Source organism: Rhea pennata, chromosome 9 (genome assembly GCF_028389875.1).
Source record: "Rhea pennata isolate bPtePen1 chromosome 9, bPtePen1.pri, whole genome shotgun sequence".
NCBI lineage: Eukaryota > Metazoa > Chordata > Aves > Rheiformes > Rheidae > Rhea > Rhea pennata.
In genome coordinates this window covers 8,852,209-8,880,114 of record NC_084671.1, presented here as the reverse complement: position 1 = coordinate 8,880,114, position 27,906 = coordinate 8,852,209, and the positions used below count along the sequence as shown (strand labels likewise).

The following is a 27,906-nucleotide window of genomic DNA, read 5'->3' as shown; positions in this document are numbered from 1 at the left end:
CATACAACAGAAATCTTTTAGGTGTTCATCTTCCATACAGCTGCCAAGTAACTTCACTAGAGCACAGGGATGATACTCTTTTTAATAAATGTGTATACATGCATGTAAAGGCTCAGCTTGATACAATGTCCATAAAAGTGCTTCAGAAATGAGCATCAGTACACATCTGTAACTTCACATACAAAAAAGCCAGGTAGTTACTCATTTTCATCATTCATAATTTTTCTCAAAACATCTGAGACACCTCATGCGTGCTGCTAATGAAAGTTTTGAAAGAGTCATGCTTCTGCCAGCATCGTCAAACAAAAACAAACATTGAGATACCTTACAGTCAAAACAATGTTGTCTGCCTTCAAAGAGTTAATTACCTTGAGCATTAGGGTTTTTTTTTTTTTTTTTTTTTTTTAAACCTATTTCCTTTTATGATAGCCCTTATTTACTGGAAAATAGCAACTCCCTACCTTTCAGGTTTAAGTTCAAATACTTTGTTTAGTCATGTTAAACATGTCCATAAAAATACATATATAAATATTCTGAAAAGGCTTTCTCCTTCAAAATAAGTTATTTTTAAAAAGACTGTTTATAAAATCTAGGTGTTAGAGAGTGCAGATGGCAGCAGCAAAAAAAAAAAAAAAAAAAAAAAAAAAAAAACTTTTTCATTTTAAATTAAAAAAAGGTTTTGACCTGCTGGAGCTGAGTAAAGGTAAAATAGTCAGATGTACCTGTCTTAAATCCCACCTGTGAACCATGGACGTGTGCAGAACATTGCATGAGATTTTTATCTCTGAAACACAGCCTCTACTGGCTTTTTGAAAGCAGCAGCTCAAGCTCATTTGACACCTTAAGCTTCCTTTCCTAACACACAAAAACCGAGTGCCAAGAACATCTGTTCAAAAAAATTCTTTGCCTTCATGCTAGCCTGGTAACCACGCTCACTGGAACTCACCTGCGCATAGGTGGCAGCGGTGACCTCAGGGCTGAATGACCAGTTCACCACAGAACAAGCTTTTTGGCTTTCCCACAGCCCGTTGCAGTACTTAAGCATTAGGTTCGTTTTGACTTAAGCGATGGCACCTGTCTAAACAGAGTAGCCGAGCAGCGTAGCACCTACTGCAGTTCATCAATGCATGCTCTCATTTACTACACCTTTTATTTCCATACAAGGACAAGAACTGCTGCCCAACAGAATTTCACTTGCCTTCAAAACAATCAAGAGTCCTTTCCACCTTTCCACCTGCAGGAAATAATTTTTCCCTTCATTTGGAAGAAAAAAAAAAAAAGAAAAAAAGAAAAAAGCAGCTTTCTTTACCACTAGCTCTTCCTTGTCAATGGAAAACTGGAGTCACTGTGATAAGCTCTCCCTCCCTGCATAAACTCCTGGATGCCAGGAAGCGAGGCTTGCCACTGCTAAATAGTAATACAAACCAATATAGATTTGGGTTTTTATTGTTAAGCATCCAAAGAAATTTAGTGTTTAAATATACTTCTTAAACAAAAAATTTCAATCTAACAAAATGAATACAGCATTCTGGGTTCCACAGCTCTTCAATTTGGTTTGCTGTCAGAGTCCAACCCAAATTTTACAGTAATAAGTGTAATCAAAGTAACATTAAAAATATAATTCATTTCATGTGACTCCACATGGAGGAGAAGTATCGTGTAAAATTTCTACTTTGTCCTACAAAGGATCATCAGGAAAGTTAGCAGTGAAGTTTTATTTACTCTTTTGAAGAAAGTGTTTCGTAAAGTGATCTAGTTCATTCTCAAGCTGAATGGCTTTATTTCTGTAAAACAAACAAAAACAACAGATTTACTGCAATGCAGTAACATCACAAAGTAACAAGAATCAACATCAGTGTTTGCTTTTTGTTCCTCTATTAATGAAATCCAGAGCACTAGGAAATCTAAGCGTCTGCTCTCATCAGAGCCTCGGATATTGTACCTGCGGGACACTGGCTACGCAGAGGTCGGCCACGAGCCATCTGCGACACGTTGCCATTTCCCCGCAGGCGGTGTTGGGCCAGGTCCATCTGGGACTTCCCTGGCACTTGCTTTCCTCCTCCTCAATGACACGATAAGCTCTGCAGCTGCCATCCTTCAGCTTCCCCACTGATAGCAGTGGAAAAGCCTCCCACCACCCACGCTGTTTATGCAGCTACACATGCATCTGGTTGTGGTCTAGAACCTTCAAGAGGCAGCACACAGCAAGAGCAGGCTAACAACAGGGAGAAACGAGGATGACACTCGGAGACTAAGATGCAACATAGGGCTCCAAAGTCCCTGAACCACTAATTGCTACAGGGTGCTCTTTTGTAAACGTCTATTACTAGTACTAAAAAATAATTATTAGACTGAATGACTTTTGTCTCGACACAGTACAGGTGCTCCACTGCTGGGGGGGGGGGGGGGGGAGTGCCACGCTATTGTACCTATGGAAGACACCCTCAAACATTCTCCAGAAAGCATCTCCCCCACACAAGAGACACTCAGACAAAACATGGTCTAGGAGATGCTATTTTGGGAACTCTTCTCATTCACCTGGACAGAAGCATCTACTTTGTCAAAACTGAATGGCTCTTTGGTTAAAGCTGATGGTAGACGAAGGAGAATAGATACTGCTACACACCCTTCTGCACTCCTGCCTCAGAATTACCTGCCTCATTTCAACTTCAAAGTAACAACAAACATTGGTCTCACTGAACTCAGCAGGGCTAGGAATTTGCTCTCATCCAGTCACACCCAGACTTACCGTAGTTGCTTGGAGTTGCTCTGTATGTTCTCCAGCTGATCTATTTCTTTGGAAAGCCTAGCAATTTCTTCTTCCAGGTTTTTCTGGGTAACATCCACCTGTTGGCAGAGCCGAGCAAAGGTAGTGGCCATTTCCCTAAAGGAAAACAGGTTTGGAATCACACTTTAGAAAAGTCTGATCGTACCAACTCTTACAGCAGAAAACAGAGCAAATGCTCACAGTTAACCTGACTTAGGGCTCGAAGTCTGAAGTGAATGAATGCTACTCTAACCACAGACATGCTCAGCCTCCACTAGGAACTGTGCTAACTTCCAGGTCTTCTTAGTAAGGTTTTGGATAAAGAGGCTACAGTTTAAGACCAATTCTCAAATGCACATGCACTGAGGTGTATGGAGTAACCTTTTTAGGTAGAAATTTCATGATCTTTTAAACTCCCCCATTTATTCAGTGGGGAACAGACTGTCCAGAGTGGCATCTTAAGCATGAAACATAAAGCTATTACAAGTCAAATCTGTTTCTCGCAACATCCCTGACTACAACTCGTTTAAACAGCATTTCAGCAGCAGGTCAAAATGCCTCACAATGACAGGAAGAGACGGGCATTATTTTCATCTCTTTATAAAGGCTCCAAGTATTCTTTACCTTGAGGCAGTAATGAAGATTGTATAATAGAAGAGCTTAGACACTGAGAAAGCACTGCCGTAACTGTTCCTTAAACAGGAGCAATTCATGTTCAAGTCAACTTTGAGCTTTCGCTTCTCCAGCAACTGCCCCTATCATAGTAGCAGAACTCCAGCGCCAAAGACCAGAGTTCTCCTGTTTCATGCAAAAGTAGTTGCTGACTAAAAACAAACATAAAGAAGGGACTACCAGCAAACTTCTCTTAGCTTTCTGTTTCCTTCTCCCTCCCCTAATTATTATACAATATGATACAATAAATGCCAAGGGACATGATGACAGCAGGAATATCCTACCGTCCTCCCATTTCACATACAGTCAATTCCCACTCCCGGTACAACACAGATCCTACATGTTCAAGTTTTAACACTACACACAGGGCAAGCTCCACAAAAGGGTAAAATTGATTACTTCTCCATTTCTAGTCTGTTTTTTGTTCTCCTCTTCAAACAGACTAGACTTAAAGGAGGCTAAGAACCTTAAGCCTTCACATATTACCCTTCCATACTATTTTATAACTTCTCTCCATAACAAATAGTTAAAAAATCAGATACATGACTATGTCCTGGAATGGATTTCCTGTCTTGGTGACTATAAACACCAATGTGATACTTACTGTTGTACCTGATGGCTACAATTTGCACTTGTAAAACTGACGATCATCTGCAGCTTTTCAGTAGCATAGTTTACGAACTGCTGTTTAAAGGCTCTCTCTTTTGCTTTAGTGGTCCAAGTTAGTCGCTCATACAGATACAATAACCCATATACACTTAAGGAAAGAGAGATGAGTTTCCAGCCTACAGTTCTCCAAATCTGAAAAAGAGGATTCTTCATTAGCTTAAGAAAGAGCTGCCATACGGAATGCAGTCAGAATTAAGCGTATAAAGAAATGCAATTCCATGCTTTTTTTTTTTTTTCTTTTTTCTCTCCTTTTTTTTTTTTTTTTTTTTTTTGTCATCCTCAAGGCCCTTAAACTAATCTGGTTGAAGAAAATCCCTTCCAGTTACCACTGCAGAGCAATACAGCTCTATCAAAATGAGCTAGTAACCCAGGTGGCGGGCAGAATATACAGAAGGTTACAAACCTTCATTGCTTTTAATGAGGGAGGAAAAAAAATAAATAAAAAAGCAAATTTCCCACCAACTTCAACTGAATAAGGTAACATCAAATCACCCTGTAACTCAGAAAAACTGAACAGACATATATGTAATAGAGAAAATGTCAACTACACTCAGAGTAATTTTATTACTACAATCTGACTGCTTATATCTAGTTTACTATGCATGCTCATCTGGCCCAGCGTTAGTAAACCACGCTTCACGCCACGCGATACGCAATACCGAACGGGGAAGACTGGCTTAATCTTTGCCATCACTTCTAGCACAGTGAATGCTGCTAACACTACTTGCCACTCCACCAACAACGATGATGCTCATAGAGGTCCGTGATGTGAGTGAAGCTAAACTTGTTATCAAAGAAACCATAAATTCGTCGTCTGATACGTTCTCTGGAGTTACGGCAGGAAGGCTGGCAGCAGACGGGGTTGCAGGTAAGGGACGAGGGATCTAGAAGAGTGGAATATGGCAGCCTAAGTAAAAAGCGTTATGAAACCATACAGCAGATTGGTTTTTATCTATTTCATTTTCATATATTCAGGGTTTTATCCAAAAGCAACTGCAGCAATAAAGTCTGAACTATCCTCCAAGCAGTGGAGGTTCTGACTGAACTAAGGACTAAATCAGAATGAGAAATTGCTCTGCTGTAAGGATTCAAATGCAAAGGTTACCAAAAGGTTTAATTCAAAGGAAAACAAAACTCAGAAAATAGCTACAAAAAGTTTAAGAATTTTTTTTTGTTTCCATTTTAACCTGGATATAACCAGTAGCCCTGAATATAATCCAATAAAAACAATCCTCACCAAAACTTTTTTTTGGTACAAAGGGACTAGGGGAAAGCAGCAGCAAGCAGGCAAGTAGCAGGAACAACTGCAGTAAATCAATGTGTTCTCACCAAGGTAAAACAAGTGTACTTAATAAAAGAGCAGCCTAATCTCTGAAGCACTCACTTGCAAGTTTGGATCTGCTAGTCCTAACAGCACTCTCTGCGCATGCTTAGGACCCAAAAAACGGTTTACAAGCGAAGTCCATCCCAAGGAAAAGTGGAACATAATATCCTCTTGAAAATCCGCACACAAACTATGACAATTTAGATCATAGCTAAGGTCAAACCTCTTGCATGGAATTAGCAAGTGGAGCTGATTCTGAGCACCAGAAGGCAACAATGGTTTCAGATTTTCTAGAAAAAAACACATAGTAGTAAAGATGAGGTATCATTAGAACCTTTACAGCAGATTCACACGTGGTGTCCTTGCACTGTTGTCCAGCTTTGTGAACTACATACGTCTAAACCCACCAACTGATCAGTTTTATTTTTATTATTTCTTTAAATCAGTAGGCATTTTAGCAGCGTTGATCCTAACAGAGCTGACAATTCATTGCTCTGACAAAAGAAAATAGCCAAACAAAATCAAGTTGTAGACACGGCACCACTGGGAAAAACAGTCAACCTAACTGAAAGACCTCTATCTATGGTCCTAAGATCAGGAAGGACTAAGAACAAGGTCACGTTTCCAGCAGTTCTGCGGCGCCAAACAAGAAAGGCTACATCACTGAACGCTTCAAGTAATTCCATGATTTTGCGCTGAGTATTTCATTACCAGAATCAGAACAGAGCAGGAGAGATGGGTGAATAGGCAATAAAATAACCATAAAAAAACAGGGAGTGCTAATACAGGAGCCTCCTATAGGAGCTTTGTGACACCATCCTGTTTTGCACTCACTCTCAAAGGGCCTGGGGAGAAGACTGTGCTTCAGAAACTTTATCTGACCATCAGCATATTTCATATACCTATTGTGGAAGCCAGAAGTACAAATGAGTTTTATATATAAAAAGATTAGACAAGCTCTCAGAGGACAGGTCCATTATTACTTATTTAAATCATTAATGCAGATGCAGTATGTTGTCTTGGAAGTCCCTAAAATGCTAATTTCTGGAAGTTAGAGATGGACCAATACATTTACCCTGGTTCATTTTCCTTTTCCCCAAGCACAAATTACTAGTTACTATCAGAGGCAGGCTATTGTGCTAGAGAGACACTCACACTTGATCTAGGATGGCTTTTCTTTTATCACTTTACACTGTTAATATTAAATCATGATCAGAAAGAAAATTCTTTTAAAAACAATTTTTTTTAATTTGTCCTCCTCTGAGCTAGCCATATGCAAACTTTTATAGAAAACAAGGAAAACAGGCAGCAACTCTAGAATGAGTTGGGAAATCGCGAGTTTAATTTCAGCTCCATGGACTCAGTGTGTGACGCAAGCTAAGTCGCTCACTCTCTCTACTCTCTTCATAAGGGAATGATCATTATTTCTACCTACTTCCCAAGTTAACTGCCTACTAAAAATTCTTCGGAGCACATCAGAACACTTAGAAGGTTGTAAATGCACAGATTTCCTTAGATGAGGGCTGCCATTCTGGCCCATTACAGTGCCTAGCCCGATCACACACAGGCCTGACATCCTGGGAGCAGTAGGGAGGGCAACATTGGGATTAACACTGTCTTGGGCAGCACACACACTGTTAACAGTCTACTGCTGCACTACAATGCACCTTGTTCTAACCAGTAGCAGTGGAGACAAAAAGCCCCCATTTCTTAATGTTTTTCCCTCTTCATATTACCAATTATCTCCTGCTGCGACTGATGCATTGACTGATTGACTTCACTGGAGCAACGATCAGCCAAGTTTTTTCCCAAACCATCTTCTATATGTTTGTTGAGTTCCTGAAGTTTTAGAAAGAAAACACACTCATAAATTCCTCTTTAGCCAATCAGTTATGTTACACAGTTCTGAGATACGTTAAATGCAACGCATTATTGTTTACCTAGTTAAAATGACACAAGAGGATTTCTTCAGGACTGTAATCATTAAAAGACATACAAAATGTCTGTGTTTTCGGACACGGAGCATAATGCTACCATACTGCCCTGCAAAGACTTAATACTACCATCATTTGACAAGAGCTGATTTCACTGGCCTGCGCAGAGATAAACTACACTCATCAACATCCATGTAGGTCTGCTACGGACATCTGCGGAGCCAGGGTAGAGCAGACTGTCCTGAAAGCACAGCGTTCTCATCTGATCGACAAGACTGGCACAGGCAGGAGTTCTGACAGGCATTCATTAACAGCCAAGTCTGAACATAAGAGGTAGATGAAACTTATAGGTGCATGTTTTTTTAAAAATACTAACTTTGAGGTGGAATTTGTAGAAATTTAATAAAAATTGCCTTTTTAGAAAAGATATTTTGAAAAAACAACCTATTTCAAAGCTCTGGGTGTTTGCAGGTTCCTTTTATTTTTGGATCAATCTTATTTTAGGAGTAGTCAAAACTGTTTACATAAGATCTTCATTTACTACAAATCTGATTTGAGTAACTTAAAGTTTCGGTAACCAGTTTGTTAAACAAATGATTGGAACAATTACACTCACCTCTTCACAAACATTAAGCGTATTTACAACAATTTCTAATTTTTAAATAAACAGAGATATACACATATCAAAGAAAAATCCTGTAAAGTTTAAGGGAAATGTTGCATAAACAGGTACACAAATTATCAAAATATAGAAGTCAAAATTAAAGAAAAGACAGACCCTGGTATGAAACCATGGACAAAAACTTACTGTCTTGTAGAGCTTCAACACTTGTGGAGAAGGATGAAAATCTGAATAAAATTCATCAACCAAAACCGAAAGCCGGCAAATCTCATCAGTCATAGCAGAGGAGACCTGGAAGAATTTGATAAATACATAAAAAGTTTTTCCTGCCTTTCCCAGCAGAGTGAAGACAGGCTATTCCACTAACTGCTACCATAAATTATCCAATTACACAGCATTAGGCAAGATTGTTGTGTTGAGTCTTCTTCCAGAAAGAAATATCCAAGACATTTCAAGAATGTACCTCACGAAGATAAGGGGGCACGTAAATATGTCTGTCACCAGAATGAACTGCTTTCCAGAAAGGCAAACACTTGAGTCTGGGAGATTTTCATCCTGCCATGTCCCGCTAGTGTCAGGGCATTTCCAGGTCTCAACAAACTCTTCCCACTCAGTTTTTGCAAGAATGAATTTAAGAGTAGAACTATATATACCAGCCAACCAGAAAACTTCCATCATCTTATTAAAGAACAACAAAAATCACACTGTCCAGAGAGAAAACCTGTATGGTTTTCCATACAGTTGCAGACAATTCAGAGGAACAGTGCAGTATCCGCCATAGGATGCTGGAGGCCTTGGTAACACAGATATGCCCCAACATACACTGGGAATGCAAAGGGTTTTTCCTCTTGTATGCTCAGAATACATGTACAAAAAGTAGATAAGAGGCAAGCAATCTCTTGCAGGGGCATATAAATTAGTACTGTTAGTGTGAACTAAAACAATGTCTTATTTATCAAATATTCTGCTATTAAACCCAGTAATGCTGCCTAGACTGACAGCAATTGAATACAGCAGTCTACATTCACTTACGCACTTCCACACGGCACCTCCCTGTATGTATATTTTATCCCCAAATTCAGAAAAGAAACTGGCCCCCAAAATATGCTACATGATGCTACATCACTTGAAATGGGCCTATTCAAAACATCTCACATTCAAGTTTCCTTAAAATTCATGTTTCTTCAAACTGAATTGTTGCTTCACATATTCTTTATGGACAATAAGGAATTTCAGATCAAACTTCCCCAAAGCTTAGACTGTCTGTGGCTAGCCATATTTCTAATGTTTATAATAATTTTTTGAAAAGTAATCAGTAGCTCAACATTCAGTTGCTGGCAGACTCACCAATTTATTTGCCACTTTGCCTAGCACTGTCACCCATGGGAGACAGGGATGCTTGGAAACTTTGAAAGAAAGAGTTAAGACCAAAATTGCCCAGTCTACGTATACATATTTGATCAGCATTAATAAAAGACCAGGTATATAATTCACATCTCTTCTGGAAAGCATCTGCCTTGCCAATCTGTTATCAATTAAACCTGAATTTAAAGATGAAGAAATAATCTTTCTTGTTTACTAAGAAACTGCCCCATTAGGGTTACTTACTTTATTTTCTACCTCCTCAGTGACACGTTTGATTTTTTCCTTAGTATCTTCTGTCAAAATGTTTAACTGATTGCGAACAAAGTCCAGCCTGTCTTTCTGATCTTCTCGCTCTTCCATTGAATGGACTCTAAAATAGCCGAAAGGAAATTACCATCACCAGCAGGTATTCTCTCAACAGCAAAACCACCAAGTATGATCAGGCATGAACCATCTCACTGAGCAGCCAAAAAAGAATGCAACATTGGCTGAATAAAGCAGAGGCCTTACTTTAGAATGACTATAATATTGATATTAAATTCACAGCTGCATTTAAGGGCTTCATTCATCAGCCATAACTTACACTATTAGGCTTTGATATACTTATAAAAGGAGTATTTGGAATTGGAAATGTAACCATAGTAATACGTACTTTAGGTACCATTAAAAAAGAAGAAGGAAACTTGTGACCTTTAGAACTTAACTTATTCTGATTAAAAAGAGGGAGAAAAAAAAAAGGTGGAAGGAGAGAGAGAAAGCAAGGAGGAGGGAGGGAGGGAGGGAGAGAAAGATCTGATCAAACTGTCCTACTGCTGCTCACCAGCACCACTCAACTGTTCCTTAGCAGTGACAGTCTGACTGATGACTCTGCAAAGTAAGGGGGAGGAAACTGTGGAAACTAACCTTGCCAGAGACAACTCTTCAGAAGTCTTCATTTAAGACCTATCATTTAAGTAAAAACTGTTTAAAACTTGCAGCTGTTATATCTTGAAGGGCCAGCAGAAACATCAAAATGGCAATTCAGATTAACAGGGGTCACAGGACAGATTGTGACAATTGACAGGTCAATTGACAGAAAGAAGTGAGTATCAGAATAACTTCAAACAGGTTTCACTGCATGTTTTCATAGCATCTGACAAAGTGAGACAAGTTACTATATAAATACAGAGTTGGTAAAAGCTGATATATTCAGGAAGGTGAAAATATTTGACAAGGACAGTGGAGTCTGTTGGAACACAGAGATACGTAAGATTATCAGACGCGGAAGGAAGGTGGATAGAAAGGATTAAAGACAACAGCAAGATACTTGGGTAGAAGAGAGACAAAGGTAGCAACAAAAGTAAGGAAAAAAAACATCCACAGGTAAATCTCAAAGTATATATGAAATTATCAAAGGGAGAAGATGAGCTACTATTATTAGTATTAAAAGGATTATATGAGTAAAGAGAGAAGAAAAATATGTAAAGGGCAATCTGAAACGGACCACAAGCCAAGCCAAACTTGATGTGAGCTCTTCTCATCCCTTCAGGTAATTCTAGCCATTTGCAAATTAAAGTGTCTATATCCCTCCATGCAGTTTCTCAGCACTACTGTTTACAAAAAAATATAGATAAAGCAGGCTCAAACAATTTCAGAAATCTTGCCTATAGCTAGATAAACTTACAATTTGGAACAACTTAAAGAAAAACTTAAGCCCCTCAGACTGTCTTTGTAGCTCTAAGTCAATAATGAAGAATAACAATATAAACTAAGATCCCCGTAAAAAAATAGTAATAATAAAAAAAAATCACAGATTAAGGACAAGACTGAGTGGTGCAAGTGAATAGTAGCAAGACTGACAAACCACAGAAATTCTCCATTTCTTACCAATTAAGAACAGTGAATTTTACAGTCCATAATACAGCCCAAGAAAATCACCACCATAGAAACAGCTCTTTGGAGGATCTAGATAAACCAAAACCAAACAGCTCTCCAACCAACCTACCTTTTCTCTGCTGCTGCTACATTTATGGTGTCCATAATGTTTTTCACAGTATCTATTATCTGTTTAGCTCTGATAGTGTGCTGTTCAAACTTGGTTTTCATGGCTGACTGCGAGATACACTCCTGCGAGGGGCCCAAGCCACAACACATTACTGCAATTCCATATCAACACCTTCAGGAATTTCACTACCAGAAAGCACTTGCTGCTATTATTATTAACTTAAACCATTGGGAAATAAAAAGGGAGAAAGAATACAAAAATCAAAAGACAACAGAACTGAAATTTCAAATCATAGAATCAGTAAGGTTGGAAGGGACCTCTGGAGATCACGGAGCTATAGCAGCAAAACTGTACCTTCAAGATCATTCACAGTAATGTGCATAGGTTTTAAAATAAATTAATAGTGTAAAGAAAAAGGCAAACTCAAATGTCTAAGTAAGATAAGTCTACCTCTTCACAAATTTTTCCAAATTACTACTTTGGAATTATAGAATATCTGACATTAATGCTAGTAATATTGCCCAACTTCAGCTTTCTTTGTTGCAATAAATATTCTGTTTCAAGAAGTAGTTTGTCAATAAAATTTGATATGCTCAAATCAATATCGACTATCCAGGAACAATATATGCAATTAGGAATAAGAAACAAGGATTATCTCACAGGACATAGAAGTTGCTAAGCAGTTCTTAAAATATTAGCTCATTTACAGATTATTGAAGTATTAAGTGTACTAGCAGAGAATACTCTAAAGTTACCATTTCTAATCTATCTGCAATCTTAAGTATTTCTTAAGGACAGTGGCTCAGAATTTACAGGATACTGAGAAGATAAGTCAAATGTTCAGTCTGGGCAATAGCAAATCAATTGTGATAAATCATAAAGTAAGAACCAGTTTTTTTTTAAAGCAACCGCTCATAATGACTTACGTGGCCAATTAAACAGCGCGGGTGTTCACACTGTACCAAGTCACCACATACTGTGGTGGGTGGGTGTGGAGGTGTTCAAGGAAAAGCAAGCAAGCACCAGTTTCCTTAATACTAGAGGTTTTAATTTGTTTTTAGGCTGTAGGGGGCACCTTTCACAGCACAAACAGCATTTAGGTGGCTTTCAAAGGACTTGCCAATCACCTTAATATACTTTGTAATAACAAACTTTAACCTACATTAAATAATAGATCAAAATAAACAAAATGGGTTAAATATATCCTCTGTTCCTCGATGAAGCAGATCTAGAAATCAGCAATGAAAGGCCAGAGTTTCATAAATATCAGCACATTGTTAGAGCTAGACTAGACACAGGGGAAAGAGTCTTCCCAGATATTAGTTTGCAGTAGATAAAAGGATGACAGTGACTCACAACACAACCAGAAAATCCAAGTTAGAGCACTAGGAAAAACACAAAGGTTAGTTATATGACTGGAAAAGATAAGAGGAAGACAGCTGCACATTTTCCATTAGTTTATAAACAAACATTTATCAAAACAAAGATAAAAGTTATGCTTTAATTCCCTTACCAAAACCAGTTACCTTGCAATCCACTCTCAGTACTGTAAGATAATCTTTAAATGCACAGTTTATTACATTCCCAGGTACTGTCAGAAGATTCTGCAATAGTGTACTAATTCAGGCTGTGTTATTTGTTTCAATTTGTAGCCAGAATTCCTCTTCTGCTCTGCCTCCCTCTTCCACTCCCCTCACCCCTTTTCCATTACCAGCTTTATGAAGCGACTTGGCAAACACTATGACATGAGGCAGGATGCCTTTTGTTTTTATACAGAATATCCATTAAGAACTACTGCATATAGTTCATTGTGCGAGCACTTCATCATTCTGTGTATCTCATTCTAAGATTTCAGAAAAAAACACACATGGTATTTGTCATTATTCCACAAGATAAAAATTTACAATCCACTAACTCGACCCAAAGGTCCTACAGACTGCATACCTTTTTCCCTGTTGTTACACAGCTGACATACATAGTAACATCACTTCTTAAAGCTCCTAAATGCACCTCTAAAATCTTTCATCACTAATTTCATCACTGCTTACAACAAATGGTTCCAGTGCTTCCAGACATATTAAGGTCTGGCCAGTAACTTTAACAACTTTGTGCTTTGGAGAAGAACACATTATAATTATATTTGGAATGCCTTTTAATTGAAATAAAACTCCACACAAATGGAGAGTTACAAGCCTTTCAAAAAGGCTGCAAGTTTTTCACATACCACAACAAATTAGCACTGAAGGGTTGTTTCTAGATTCTCTAAAGATTCCATCTAAACTGAGCTCATACCTGTTCTCAGATGAACAGGCTTGCCCATAAAATTGCAGCCATTAGCCACAGGGTACCAATATTAAAGTCAGGAAAGTGAAAGCATTGGAGAGGTAACAGTTCCTCCTCTCAAGCCAGGAAGAAAAGGAAGCTGCTCAGTTTTAATGCAGTGAAGACAAAAGCAGGGTGACAGAAGGAACAAAATCAGCAGACATAGCCAGCGGGAACATGGAACTCATGGACACTTATCTAGATGAAGTGAGGAGATAGTTTAGAGATGTGAACCAGATGAAATAACACACAAGACACTTGGAAAGACAGAATGGGGTGCCTGAACAGGGATATGGAGCTAAAGGCATGACAGATAGACTGAGTTAGAGAGGGGACTAGCGTTGGAAGAGAACAGGCAGAAGCGTCTGTGCTCTCATACATTCCCTTTCACAGACTGAAGTACAATCCAGAGTCTTGGGACTTGCAGCTTCTGTCAAGAAATACACAAAAATCCAGAGTGCTTTAGCCCATCCCCAAGAAGTGCTTAGACTCTACTAACAGCCATATAGCATAAAAATTTGGTCTACCAGTGCATAAAGCATGGTATCAATTAGGATCTTATTCCCAGACGGATCACACAAAATTCTACTTCACATACACTATTCTTTGTTAATACACTATGCTAAAAGGTATCCCTAGTAGTAGTCAACATAGCTGATGTCAGCATATTATTGGTATCAGTTACTGTATTAGCTCAAGTGACAGTAATTTGAGTGCCAGGTCTGAAAACTTCAGATCCAGTGAATCATAAGTATCAGCTTGGCTTTAAATAAAATGCCATTAGAACTTAGGAAATTGCCCACAAAATCTGAAATCAAGACTGTGAAACAAACTGCAACACTAGATACTCAAAATTTAAATTGCTTGGGCAACCTTAATTTAGTACATGTTGTCATATTCTAACTGATGAGATAACACTTATTCTGCCATCAGTGTGAATGGCTGTGGAAGAAACATGACTGCACAGGGAAAAACATTACAGAATCCTCCCCTCACTGTCAGGTCAGAAGATGTGCGGCAAATGAAATAGATAACTTGAAAGAAAACATGATATTTTAGGCCATTGAGCAATGTCACAAAATTGTTTTCTGCCAAAGAAACTTTTCATGGTTGTGACCCCGCTGCTGTGGGCACTTCTCATCTTGGTGGCTGATATGAGACTGTGGAACCTGATTGTAGATAGGCTGAACACTGATAACATCAAATAATTTAATAAATCATATGGGCATGTTAATTTTTGAATGCTTAACTGTTGAATACTTAATTGTAATTTTAAGAGTTTTTGTAAAATAAATTTCAGGTACAATATATGGGAAAATATGTTGAAGTACAATGATTTTAGAAGCTTAATTACCACTTTTTTCCTGCTGGTTGAGAGTTTCCTATTATGTTTGACCACAGCTAGTAACACAAGCAAGAAATGTCATGCCCCACGAACTTAAGCTCTGCAGGTATCTGAACCAGTCATTTCAACAACTCTGTCATCTATCACAAGAGCACAGTTAAGGATTAAATTCAAACTCTAAACTGACACTTTCTTGCTTTTGCAGGATTGAATCAAGCTATTATTTTAACATAGTTTTGATATATACCCATCATTACATAATATGGTTTTCTGTAGGTCCAACAGGCTTATTAGTAACATGAGAGAAGTATTTTTCAGAGGCAGTTTGATCTTTTTAAATATATAGAACAACGAATTGCTAGTTGAGGCATGTAAAAGCAGCCTCGAGCATTTGCTGCACATAAACTGCAGCCACATTGTTCAGACTCATATTACACAGGATATGCTAACAACCAGCATACCAAAAAATAAAGGCATATCCAAGATGTCTCCTTAAGATATCCAGGAATGGTTTTAATATTAGAGTTACCGAATTTAGCAAGATAAATACATTCTGCCAAAAGAAATCAATCAATTGCCTAGTCAATCCTACTTCTGAAGAAAGTGTATACTCCAGCTATGAATATAGCTGAATTTGGAGTGAAGCACAGATTCTGTACAGCAAAAAGGATGTCAAAACAGTGTTAGTGTTCAGAGTGCCAGAACTATGAGGTAGATAACAGTGATAATTTCAAAACTCTGACGTTACTGATGTTTTGTATTGGTGAAACAGAATTTCTTACTATTTATATCCTGAATTACAACCATTAATTACAAAGCTACAGCTTCAGAACAAAATAAGGCTGACCAAGCAGCAAACATTTCACCAGCTTACCAAGAGAGACCAAAGTTAAGGCAAAATTGTCACATGGTTTGCACACCTTACACGCCTCTGCTTCTTGACATGGGTAATGTTGAGTAAAATGAAGCTAAAGGGTGAACAAAAGTTACCTTTGCACCAAGAAAAGAGGCATTCTAAAAAGTCCATCATAAATACCTCAAATATCTGTTCAAAGTTTTGAAATTCCTGGAACCTCGTTTGAAATCCTTCAGCAAGTGCTTCTCCTGCAAAACATAAGAGAAATTAATGGCAAGAACACCGCACTCACAGCAGTAATTGTATCTTAAATATTTCTCTTTATCAGGCTTTATGATATTTTTCCATATTTGAGGAAAAGCAAGAATTCCTACATACCACCCTCTGGCATTCCTTGGGCTTTCTGTCTCCTGGCACTCAGAACTTCTTTTGCCGAGACAAAAAAGATGCGATTCCTCGCTTCTACAGGATCAATAACTTTGAGCTCATCAACTAGAAAATTGAGGCAGCGCTCCATGTGCTGCCTACGCACCTGAGGAAAAAGTAAAAAGCTCATGAGAAAAAGTCACAAATTGAGCCATCGTCAAATCAGAACATCAGAGTAAGAAATAGAGTCCAGCAGATGCTTATGAAGCCTTAGCCAGCAGATGTCTTCTAATCCTACTGATGCAGCAGCTGCCCATAACCACAGCCTTAGAAGCAAAAATATTTTCTTTTACAACTACCTTTATTTACACCAGCCATATCTCAGTTATTGAAATAATCAGTTCATTCCTTATATACTCAGGGTACTAAGTATTACTGCAGGCAAGCTGCAGCTGGAAAGATCTGTTTGACAGTTGCTCTGTGCCTTAACATGCATAATCTGTATCCGCAGGTTGCATTACAAAACTAAAAGATAATACAAAGAGGATTTAAAATGAGCCTACTGGGGAAGAAGAAGGTTCTAAACAAACTTTGCATTTTATTATATCCTGCATATACCCTAAGTTCATTTGCAGGTTGCTTTTTGCTTCTAACAAGTAATAACACTGATGTCTATATTCTGAACAAATTAATATATTTTAATAAGACAGATCTGGTGTTCTCTATATTACTTAGGCAATTTAGCATAGCATGCTCATACGCATCTGGAAGTGTGTGTGTGTGTACACATACATAAACACAAACACACACTTATATACAACAAAAGCAATGTTCTCAATTATGGAAATCTGTCTGAAAACAATAAGGGCCATCAAGTCACTCACATCCTCCATATACTCTGGTTCTGATGCAGAAGCATCCCATCTATTATTCAAGATGAAAATGTTTGGCTTGGAAAGTCGTTCGTTCACTTTATGGAAGAAATGCTTCTCCTAAGAATTAAAACACAAACAAAACACTCCCCAGACATCCAAAACAGTCAAACACTCTTCTGTAACAGATTCTGAAGTCGAATAACTTTTGTTAAAGTTTTGTATTAAAAATAATTCATTAGTATTAAAAATCACAAATATCAATACAAAAAAGGCTTATGAAAGTTCAGAAGTTATCAAATGTCTTAAAAATGATGCCAGTATTAAAAATCAAAGATGCTGCAAACTTCTCTGAAATAGATACCAAGTAATCAAGTACATTTCCAGAGTGTACTCTTCCAAAGTACACTTCAAAAACAAATAGTTTAGAAAACACCGGAACAAAAAATTTATTTTTTCTATAAATCTGTTTTTTTGTGCTTATCACAAAAATTAATTTTCTTTGATAGTTCTAGCCCTCTGTTAAATTAGTTTGCAGTTGCGTGACATCCAAAACACTGCTAAGGAAGAGAGGAACAGGAAAAGACAAAAAAAATTATGACTGTACCTGCTCATTTTGTTTTTAAAAAAGATGTCTGGCTAAAACCGTGAAGTCCTCCTTGTTTGAATTATATTCTTGTCCACTTTGCCAAATTTGGTTTAACAACTAGAAAACCACCCATCCAACTATATCCTTTAACTAGATAATACTAGCTTAACCTACAAATAAGTTATATTTGCTGTTTGAGCATATATAGCTTGAGTCAAAGGAAAATAACACCGCCACAAGCAATTACCGAATGTTTTAACATTAGAAATAAGACATGTATGTTGCTTGAAAAAGCAGTTTTAGGTCCCTTTCCTGTACCTCCTATCCATCAGTGCTCTTTTTCTGCAGTCATAATGGGTGAAACCTCGACGGAGCGACTCCCTGTTCAACACAAATCAAACACAAAATATCTCTTTGCTTCCATACGGTTCTTGAACCTACAGCAGAACACCATCATACATTCCGGACTCAACATTGGAAATGTGTTTGTCTCCACCGTCCAGGGAGCAAGTATAGGTAAAAAAGCTTAGAACTGCAGAAATAACAACCATGTCTAATAAGACTTTATGAGGGATTATTAGAAAAATCATGTTTATGCTAAAATACATGGCTTTGTTTCAGCTGCCAAATATTCTCAAACATGTTATAGTAAGAAGTAAAGCTATGTCCAAGCAGCACAAGAATACAGTTACTTTGTGCTTCACCTGAAGGAAAAACTTGTATAGATGTAGAAAAAAAAATAGCATTTTCCACAATGCAAAGCAAAATATAGACGCTCTAGAGCAGTTACATAACTGTTAAAGGTAACTTCAATTATGTCTACCACGATGAAGATTTTTTTTTTTAAGTAAGAGAGAAATATTAAAATAACACTTTACCAGGACAAAGCCTCAATCCTAACTAAGATCTTCCTTCCTTCCCCTCCAATATATACCCTTATATCTCCAGATTCTACCAATTCCAAGGTGTTCAGTATTAAGAAGGGATTTATAGGTATGGCAATCCAAAAATCTCAGTAGAGTTTTACACTTCAGACAAATTGCAAAACTGATCTATTTTTATCTTTTGTAATTTTCAGCTGTGCCTAACAGGGAAAGAAAACGTTGGTTAAAGTCATAATAAAAAAGGCACAAAACCAGTTATGCAACTAGGATGTTAACGATCAGACAAATACAAAATTAACAAAATTTTCCAGCAGATCTAAAATCTATAGTTTCTTGTGTATTTATCATCTCAGTCAGATTATTTTTAATATGTTCATTTTTCATAAGCAAATGGGACAACCAAATCAACTTTGGCTTTATCTCTGTTCCTTTACTATACCAACTTGAATTTTATCTGGCATGCAGGTTGCTACTGTTTCCATGTTTCTATACAGTAGCAGAATGCTCACTAAAACCTCATGTTTTTATTATTTATTTAAACTACATCAAGCTACTAGACTTCCTCCATGCTAAAATCCAAAGTGTCCTTCACGTCAGATAATGGAAAAGATTAATTAGACGCCTTTTATATTGGAGTCTTTGTGGATTCAACTCGGAAAATACAATGTAGTGTTTTTAAATTCACTACTACTTCTCAGATTTCTACTCAAACATTCCAACTGGCTGGAATGTAAGGAAATGCTGGCTTCTTACATTCAAGTCTTTATAGTATTAACAACTGCCTCAAAAAGAAACATCACTTGCACATTAGAACTATGCTTCAAAACAATCATGAGCATTTTGTTTGTTTATGGCAGGCTTACTTAATAGAAGTCTTCAAGGGATTTCCCAACAGCATTATATGACATTCTGGTAGTCAAACTTCCAGCAGAACACAAACTTTATATTGACATTGTCTGCATGCATAATACTTAGTTCAGTCAAAACCTGAGGCCTCTACAATATTAAGATGAATCTCTGGTCGTGTAGTCTGAGCATCACAACAGCTCTCTTGGCTACCTTGCATGTTCTCCTTCTATAATTATACAGTTTTCAGGCTTCAAGGTATATAGAAGTCTGCTTTATAAAATAAAGGTGTTAAAATATCTTCAGTTCTCCATATTCAAACAGGACAGAACTGTGTAAAAAGATTGCTCATTGCTAGTAAACGTTGACATTGTGACACCAATAGTAAATTATAGAACTAGCCCTCAACACAAGATATAGAACAGGAACTGAGGCAAGAACATGAGGAACAGGACAGAAATTCAATTTTCTTCACATACTTCGAGTATTTTATTGAACTTCCAGATATGAAGTACTTTGCAAGTTATCTTCTTGTTATTACAAATATGTCCTCAGGAGACAAATATGAATAAACTGTAAAGCCAGGCAAGCATTTCCTCCATCCTTCAAAAAGGAAACTAAGACAGAAAAGATAAAGCCTATGCTCAAGTCAGAGCAAGCAAAACTGGTAAGAAATCAGGTTCTCACTTCCCTAAAAAGGGATATACCAGCCAAATCCTATTCACAAAATCTAAATGCAGCAATTCAAGAAAACTTCGCTGAAGGACTACTGGAAGCAATTAAGGAACCACTGAATATTTAAATTAAGATTTAACTTAAAAATCATTGTACATCATACCGTATTCATGAGGGTTGATTCTGAATTGGCAACCAAGACAAACACATCAGCATCTAAGCAGAATTTGTCAATCCAGCTGTCTAACTCTGTAGTGACATCTGTGCCAGGGCTGTTGAATAAAACGGTAAAAAAGTATTATCCAACAAAGGAGTACCTGACTTTTAGAAACTGATAAAAATACAGGTGGATTTCCTAAGGGCCCTGTAGTAAGCCATGAAACTTTGTATCTTGAGGCTGATGCTCACCTCAAGTTTAAGACAGGCATAACAAAAAACAACTACTATTTAACACTGCTTATTCATTAGACCATCTATTCTTTCCAAAATGCAGTTTCAAAATAAATACATGCATCAATATAGTCAAGAAAAGTGACATAACCCACACAGTCTCACATAATAGTCCTCCTTCCCATCTCCTAGGTTTTAAATTTCAACTGAAAAGGCCAGTTCTTCATAAAATAAATTTCCTCTTTTCTTTTCAAACAGACCTACCTATAAGTTTTAGGTCTAAGCACTGTTTGCAAAACATAACAACATACTCAAAATATTTACTTAAGATTGTAGTGTTCTCTGTTTTTCACAGATTAGTGAATAAGGAATTCACAAATTAGAGCAGCACTGTCTCTCACGCTTGCAACATCTCAATTCTTTCCAATTCAAATTTGTTCCATTTAGAAATAAAAAGATGTTTTTCTCCTCGTAAGTCCCAGCTTTATAGTTTTCTCAGATTTCAAGGTTTTTTTTCCCCTTTACATTTAACCTTTATCAAGCAAAATCATGCAGATCAAATCATACTTTATATTATACCCATGCAAGGATCACTTCTAGCCTTCTAGGAGGCTTGTGTTACGCAAATGTCCCCAAGAAGAAAACACAACTGCGTAAGTTTTGAAGTTCATCAAACACACCACCTTCTTTTACCAGCTGGACTGGTTTCCTCTAGTTACAACTAACATAAGCCCTAATTTTGCACCCAAGAAAACAAGGATAAGCTCCCACTGATTTCAAAGGCGCAAGATTACACACATGACAAAAAGCACTACTATTCATCAGAATGCATTCTGGAACTTATTTTGCTGGATTTATAAATTTATACTTATAAATTCACTCATAAGAATAGAATCTATATTAGATTCCTACCTTAGGTATAGATCATCTAAGAGTTTGAAAAAAATTTTATTAGTTTATACATCAAAGTGGCTGTGAACATTGACACAGGCAAGTGCAACACCTTTCAGAATCCTTTAAGCCATGGAAAAATGTTCCAACACGCAGGACATAACCTAATTGTCAGTATGCGGGTTTCAAAGCAACCATTACTTTGGAATCTAGGCATAGAAATTCTTATTGGAAGCTTTTAAATATGAAGTCCAGACTCCTTACACTTCACCTGATCAGTCTGAACAGTTTGAAGGACAGGGGACAGGCCAAGGGTTACAGTTGCTGCAACAACCTATCAGCATTTCCATATTCTTTGTTTTAAAGGAAGAAGTAAAACTCAGCCAGAAGTTAGTCCCTTACTCAGCTCAGTCACAGGATACTTGTTTGTTCCAGCTGTTAGGAGGCCAAAATCAGCACAGTGATGACAGGCAGCAGTATATACAAAACATACAAACGCTATACTCTTTAAAAAAAGAAAGAGCTCATAATAATTTCATAATCCAATAACCAAAAGAGAAACACAGTTAGTTAACTGATATCTCGTTTAAATATTATCATGGCTAATTTATTTGAGAAAACATTTAATAAAACAGTAGGCATACCTGTCCACTAAAACCAAGTCATCTCTCAGGAGGGCACACTTTGACTTGGGCCAAAAGACATGGACAAGACAGCCAGCTTTCAAATCTTTATCCATGTGAAGTGCATGGGCAAGCTGGTTAACAGTCTAAAGAATAACGAGAGAGAAGACAAACATACATATGCACCATAAACAAGCCTGTAAATCAGCATAATTTGTTTCTCATGCAAACCTGTCACTTAAGAACCCATCTATATTTCTTAAATAGGATAGCAGAGTTCATAGTTCCCTCTGGTAAACATTTGTGAATCATTTTCTGGCCTCTTATATCAATCAGCATCCACACACATAAATATGAGCCGTTAAATAAGCTAAATATCGTAGGGCCAAACTAGAGGCACACTGCAAATCTTTAACAAGTAACAGAACTTACTGTCAGTCCTATAAAACTAAATCACTCAATGTATGCCATGTTACAATGAGACACACATCACCTGTTTCCCTGAAATATCCAGCAAAAAATTTGAGGTGGATTATTTCTGTTTATTCAGTTATTCATTCCTGAATAAGAACAACATAAACACGAAGAATGAGTTAGGCTTATATTTTAGTAAGACTTGAAATCATTGTTAAAAGACAGACCTTTGGAGACCTGGAAAATCAAAGTTGTGAAAAGCAGCATTAATGATTTAGAAACTATACCTTGACACTCTTCTTTTCATCTGATCCTTCTGTCATAAGATAAGCCTTATCTCCATCCGTTCCTTCCACACTGAGAAAGCAGTTAGTTGTATGGCCAATCCCACTAGGAAGTACCTTATCCCATAGCATTGCATTAATAACCGAACTTTTTCCACTACTCGTTCTAGAGGGAAAAAAAATAAAATCACTTCAAGCAAAGCATAGCAAAATTGAATGTACCTTTGCTTTAAACTGAATGCACCCCATTTAAAAGCATCAGGCCCATATTTTGCAAGTTGTTTTGGGTGGTATAGCTTCAGGTCAGTGCAGTGCAGATTGCCAGAAAGAAGAGGGAGTGTAAGAAAAGATCATTTGAATGGCAATTCCAAAAACCTTTCTTGATACCAACGCAGACTATCCAACTAAGAAAGCCCATTTTCATCTGTGTAACACATACTGACTCAACAAGCAAAATCTGTATTGGCAAGAATGCTTTTATCTGGGTTTGAATTTATCTGGTTTATTTGAATCAGCATCACACATCCACATAATATGTAAACGTGGAAAGCATCTTGCACAGACAACAGCTCCACTCTTCTACCCCAGAAAAAAAAGCATCTAGTGTAAAACGATGCCTCAGATCAACTGTAATGAATGGTTAAACTTCAAATTAAATGCAGAAAGTCCCACAAAAACAGGCAGCTTGCCCTCTTCTTTGTGCCAACCTTAGTGCTCTCTCTAAAAGAACCAATCGAAAACATACCTAACATTTTGGTCAGAATTATTTTTGATCAGATTACAGTTCCACATTCCTGCCAACAGAAATTTAGGGATGCCAGAAGAGGATGTGAGGAGAAGTCTGCACACCTAGCGGTAGAGTAGGACTACGCTCCGTTGGGGCAACAGATATTTAGGCTGCTTAAGTGATCATGAAGTTCCTGCCTCAAGTTACATAGCCTACTCTTTTCAGAGAAACACTGTTTGATCTTTCAGCCACAAAAGAACTACTACTTCTGACACAGTTTTCCAGGCATTAGATGTGGTGCAAAAGGAGCACAGTTAGTAATGCCTTCAGCTACATTTCAAAGCATTGCTGTCAATGACGGCAACTCAGACCAAGTTAATGGAACAACATCCTCAACTGAATGAAGATTTCCACCGTGAAACAGTTTGCAAAAAACACTTGATTTTATTTCTTGTACATAATCCTCATAATGTAAATGCTCTCTTCCATCATGAGACTCAGTCTTATCGTCATTTTAGAGGGAAAATGTTGTTAAATTAACTAAAATCCTGTTGATTAAATAGCGCTGTTCTCCAACTTAAAATTTTGCAAGAACTTGAAGTTCATCCTCAGCAATATCCTTTTTGGCACTAACCTTCTACCCCTCACCCATAAAGATCTGTGGCTTAACTATTACACAACAGGGTACAGTGAACATAGATTGTAATTTGTTTTTTTGATTTACTTCTCCTGCAAGAGCAGTTTAGTGGTCACTGTACAATAGTTTACAGATATATTCTCAATGTCTCTCTCAAAAACTCTGGATTGTTCTGAGGACACATCTCCAAGTTAAAGGTTAATTAATTCTTTTTTCCTGGTGCTGAACCTCTGCCCTTTGCAAAAGCAACTTTTACCAGCAATCATAGCTGTAAATGCATTTTTCTTCTAACTTTGTGAAAGGTTCAGATATAACCACTTCCTTTCTTTCAGGTCCTTTTACTGTTTATTTTTAACAGTCGAACGACTGTTAGCAAAGTGAAGGTAATAAGACCATTGTTGTACATATTTCCATAGTATTATTAAGGAACTTTTAAAATTAAAACATGAAGATCCATATGGATTTTTTTTTTTTAGCGTAGAAATAGCAATCTTCTCAGAGTGAACTGGACTAATCAGGCAAACAGGCATCTGAAAGCATTGGAACCTTAGTCTTTTGGAAAGACTTAATAATTTGATATCTCACTTTGCATTTAGTAATGTAGATTTCCAGTCTATTTCTACAGCCTCAAAATTTTACAAGAACATTAGAGCACAACATTTGGACTGCAGACCTGAATTGGAAATGTTAAAACTCAACTAATGCTTCTTATTGAAAGCTTAAAACTGTTCCATTAAGATTGGATTGAAAACTAAAGCACAAAAGAACTACAACCAAAGACACACGCATCTAAGCACCTAAAAGCACCTCTTTAAAATATTTTTTAATGTAGTAACTAATTTTTGAGTGCAACAAATACCTTTCTTTTTACCATTTTCCTGCCACTTACAATATATACATATATAATACACACACACACACATATAGAGAGAGCTTAGGTAATATAAAGCTAACCACAGTTAAAATTTCTAATTCCGAAAATAACTTTTCTGGAACAGAACAGAATTCAAAACACTTGGAACTTTGGAAATATTACTTCAATATACAAAAGATATTATAGTCTCTGGCAACACCACCAAGGACTGAACTATAACTTTTCCTATTCAGTGATTCAGAAAAGCATAACTTCATAACTTGATAACTTCATTCAGATTTATTTTTAAATCAGTAATATATATATATCATCCCTAATAATCATCACATAGATACAGTAAACTAATGATTAATAAGGCAAGTTTCTCTAACTTTGTCACCCTATTTCTTCTTCAGGTGCTTATAGGTGGAAACAAAAGCAGCCCAAGGAGTAGTTTTTCCAGTTACTTGTGACCAATCACAAACTAATGTTCCTATAAATAACAGTCAGCAAGGCAACAATACTAAAAACTATACATACAATCAAGTTAAAAAAAAATCTAGAGAAGATAACAACAATCTCAGACCTTCCTTAGTCAAATAGGTGTTTTACAGAGTTTATCGATGACAAACACATAACATGATGTACATACTCAAGCTGTAGTAACAGAGCAAGATGGCATCAAAGAAAGATTTAGCACCAATTAGACAAGAGAACATGTTTTAATATATAATACTTTTTAAAATTAATTTTATGATGAAACATTAAATCCACTAAATTGAGAACCTAGAAATACATACAGTAAGTACTCAATGACAGTAAACAAAAAAAGAAATTAAATTTTGGTAATTTTGTTCAATACCTGCCAAAAAATGCCACTTTCATGTGTCTCCGTGAAAGCACCTCACCAATGACTGCTAACTTATTTTTATATGCCTGTATTTTTGACAGTTCATCTTCTGTTGCTACATGTTCAAGTTCTGGGTTCCTGTATGTTGCTAGAAATAGAAAAAGAACAGCACAAAAACAATCACTTACAGAGTATATGCTCCAGAATACAAGATACAGATTATCATTACCTTACATGCCAATACAGACCTGTCTGAATTTTAAATTAGACAGCAGTAAAAAAATGAAAGAAACAAAAAACTCACTACTGACCCTGCTATTAGCCCTTGTCATTTGACTGGTCCAGGCAAGCACTTGTAAAACCACAGCAATTCACTGCAGATGAATCAACCTAAACTGGCCTAAAACTGTTGGATTTGAAATCTATTTTCATTTAAGCATCATAAAACACTTTCAGAATTTGAAGGACTGTCCAGAGCTTATCATTTTGTCCCACCCTCGGTGACACCTGCCTTCTTCAGAAGGGAAGGCTGAGACCTCTCAGGTATGGTAGCCAGGCTCGGCTGTCTCCTTCTGTAAGAGTTAACCGGGATGATGAGCTGCTAAGCCTGCTCAGTAACCCAAGCTCCTCTGCATTACCAAACTTTTGAGGGTGTAACCAGCGCTTCTTTGTGCTCTGTCAAGCTGACCTACTTTCATACCAAGTATCAGGAGAAGCTGCTTAGCCTTTTGTCTGCACAAAAGAAACAGCAGGACTACTAACACTGAAGTTGTTAAGCTTTCACCCTCACCGGAAGGAGGCTAAGGTTACCAGCCCAAATAATTTAATTAGCCTTTTGTATACGTATATACCCTAAAATTCCTGCTAGCCTAAATAAAAAAAAAATCACACTCAAATGAAAAAACGTAATTACTCTTGAACACATATTGACATGTGCAGCAAATTAATGTATACCATAATGCACAACCATAAAGCAAATCCAAAGCAACAGACAAGGCCCTTGTGTTTAAGATGAAAACTAACCTTCAACAAAAGTTGCTCCTTCAGTGACATAGTCCAGCAGCTGGTCAAAGATAGCAGTAATGGTCTTTTTAGCCAGCACAAAGTGTTTGAGCGGAGAGACAGTAGGTTCTGCCATTATGCAACTATAAGGAAAGTTACATAAAAGTGACTAACATACACAGGACACACAAGCTCTCACCCAGTAAGAGTTTAAAGAATAAATACAACGAATACTAATAGAAGTTAATTTACATTGGTTTTGTTATCCTAACAAACGCTCACCTTTCCCCTAGTCATGGTGTGTGTGGGCAGGGAGAGGTTACAAAAGAAATCTGCAAAGACTAAGTTTCCTTCTCTGAATGCTCACGACACCAACAACATCCTACTTGTCTTGTAGATGTAACTTCGGTATTGAAAGATACTGGCCAAAGCACTTCAAATCCCTTGTTTGGTTAGAGCCAACCTTCAAACACGAGCTCGGCCAGGAAAACATCCAGCTGGGTCTCTATTTAAAGTCCAGCGCTCGGGCTCACTTTTCAGCCTGGCGTCCGCCGAACACCACAGAGGCTCTTCTGCCCTTCCCAGTCACCTCAGTGTCACCTGCGCCCCCCCACAGGTACCTGCTCCAACGGCCGCTTCTCCTTTCAGCCCCGCGCGCCACCCGGCCCGCTACAGCCCGCCGGCGGCCTCAGGCAGCTGCGGAGGTCGCGGGCTCCCCTCAGGGAAAGGGTCGCTCGGGCAAGGGGTGGGCGCGGCGGCGCCGGGGGGAGCCCGGGGCCCTTCGCTCCGCGCCCCGTAGGTCACTCGCTGAGCGCCCCGCCGGCCCCGCGCTCCTCCATCACCCGGCAACCGCCGGGACGGGGGCGGGCCGCGCTTCCGCTTCCGCCGCCTCCTCGCCCCGCTCCCGGCTCCGCCGCCATTTCGGGCGGGAGCACAGCGGACCGGAAGTGCGTGCGGGAAGGGGGGAGGGAGGAGGTGAACCGCCATCTTGGTTGCGGGCAGCGGCGGCTGGGCTGGTTGTGAAATGGAGACGGGGCAGAGACCCGTCGCCGCGGCCCCGCACCGGGAACCGCGCCAGGCGCCGGGCCGCCCCTCGTCGGGGGCGAGCAGCCGTTTGGGGTAGCTGTGTGCGCGTACATCTGG

At 38.1% G+C, this 27,906-nt stretch overlaps 1 protein-coding gene across 3 annotated transcripts; it reads right to left on the bottom strand.

Annotated features, from left to right (window-relative positions):
* Positions 1–63: 63 nt before the first annotated feature.
* On the bottom strand, positions 64–27,667 carry MFN1 (mitofusin 1). 3 transcript variants are annotated; one of them, XM_062582339.1, is made up of 18 exons: positions 27,384–27,667; positions 26,785–26,906; positions 25,774–25,909; positions 22,698–22,860; positions 22,018–22,142; positions 20,256–20,364; positions 17,111–17,218; positions 16,239–16,392; positions 16,041–16,108; positions 11,338–11,459; positions 9,597–9,723; positions 8,175–8,279; positions 7,169–7,271; positions 5,493–5,722; positions 4,828–4,992; positions 4,044–4,240; positions 2,750–2,884; positions 64–1,784 (listed from the first exon to the last, which is right to left on the bottom strand). In XM_062582339.1, the coding sequence occupies exons 2-18, from the start codon at positions 26,897–26,899 to the stop codon at positions 1,715–1,717; spliced, it is 2,232 nt and encodes a 743-aa protein (XP_062438323.1). In that variant the 5' UTR covers positions 26,900–26,906; positions 27,384–27,667; the 3' UTR covers positions 64–1,714. The 3 variants fall into 3 exon arrangements, with proteins under 3 accessions (XP_062438323.1, XP_062438325.1, XP_062438324.1); XM_062582341.1 differs by having other exon boundaries at positions 4,837–4,992; positions 27,384–27,666; XM_062582340.1 differs by lacking the exon at positions 27,384–27,667 and adding an exon at positions 27,046–27,348.
* Positions 27,668–27,906: the final 239 nt, after the last annotated feature.

What these genes read in the sequence shown, in the direction of transcription:
- MFN1 (XM_062582339.1), bottom strand. Translation starts at nt 26,899, where the DNA reads ATGGCAGAACCTACTGTCTCTCCGCTCAAACACTTTGTGCTGGCTAAA. An exon ending in ATGAAAAGAAGAGTGTCAAG is followed by an intron (nt 22,143 to 22,697) that starts GTATAGTTTCTA and finishes GTTATTCTTTAG; the next exon opens with ACTGTTAACCAGCTTGCCCA. An exon ending in AATCAACCCTCATGAATACG is followed by an intron (nt 17,219 to 20,255) that starts GTATGATGTACA and finishes TTTAATTCTTAG; the next exon opens with GAGAAGCATTTCTTCCATAA.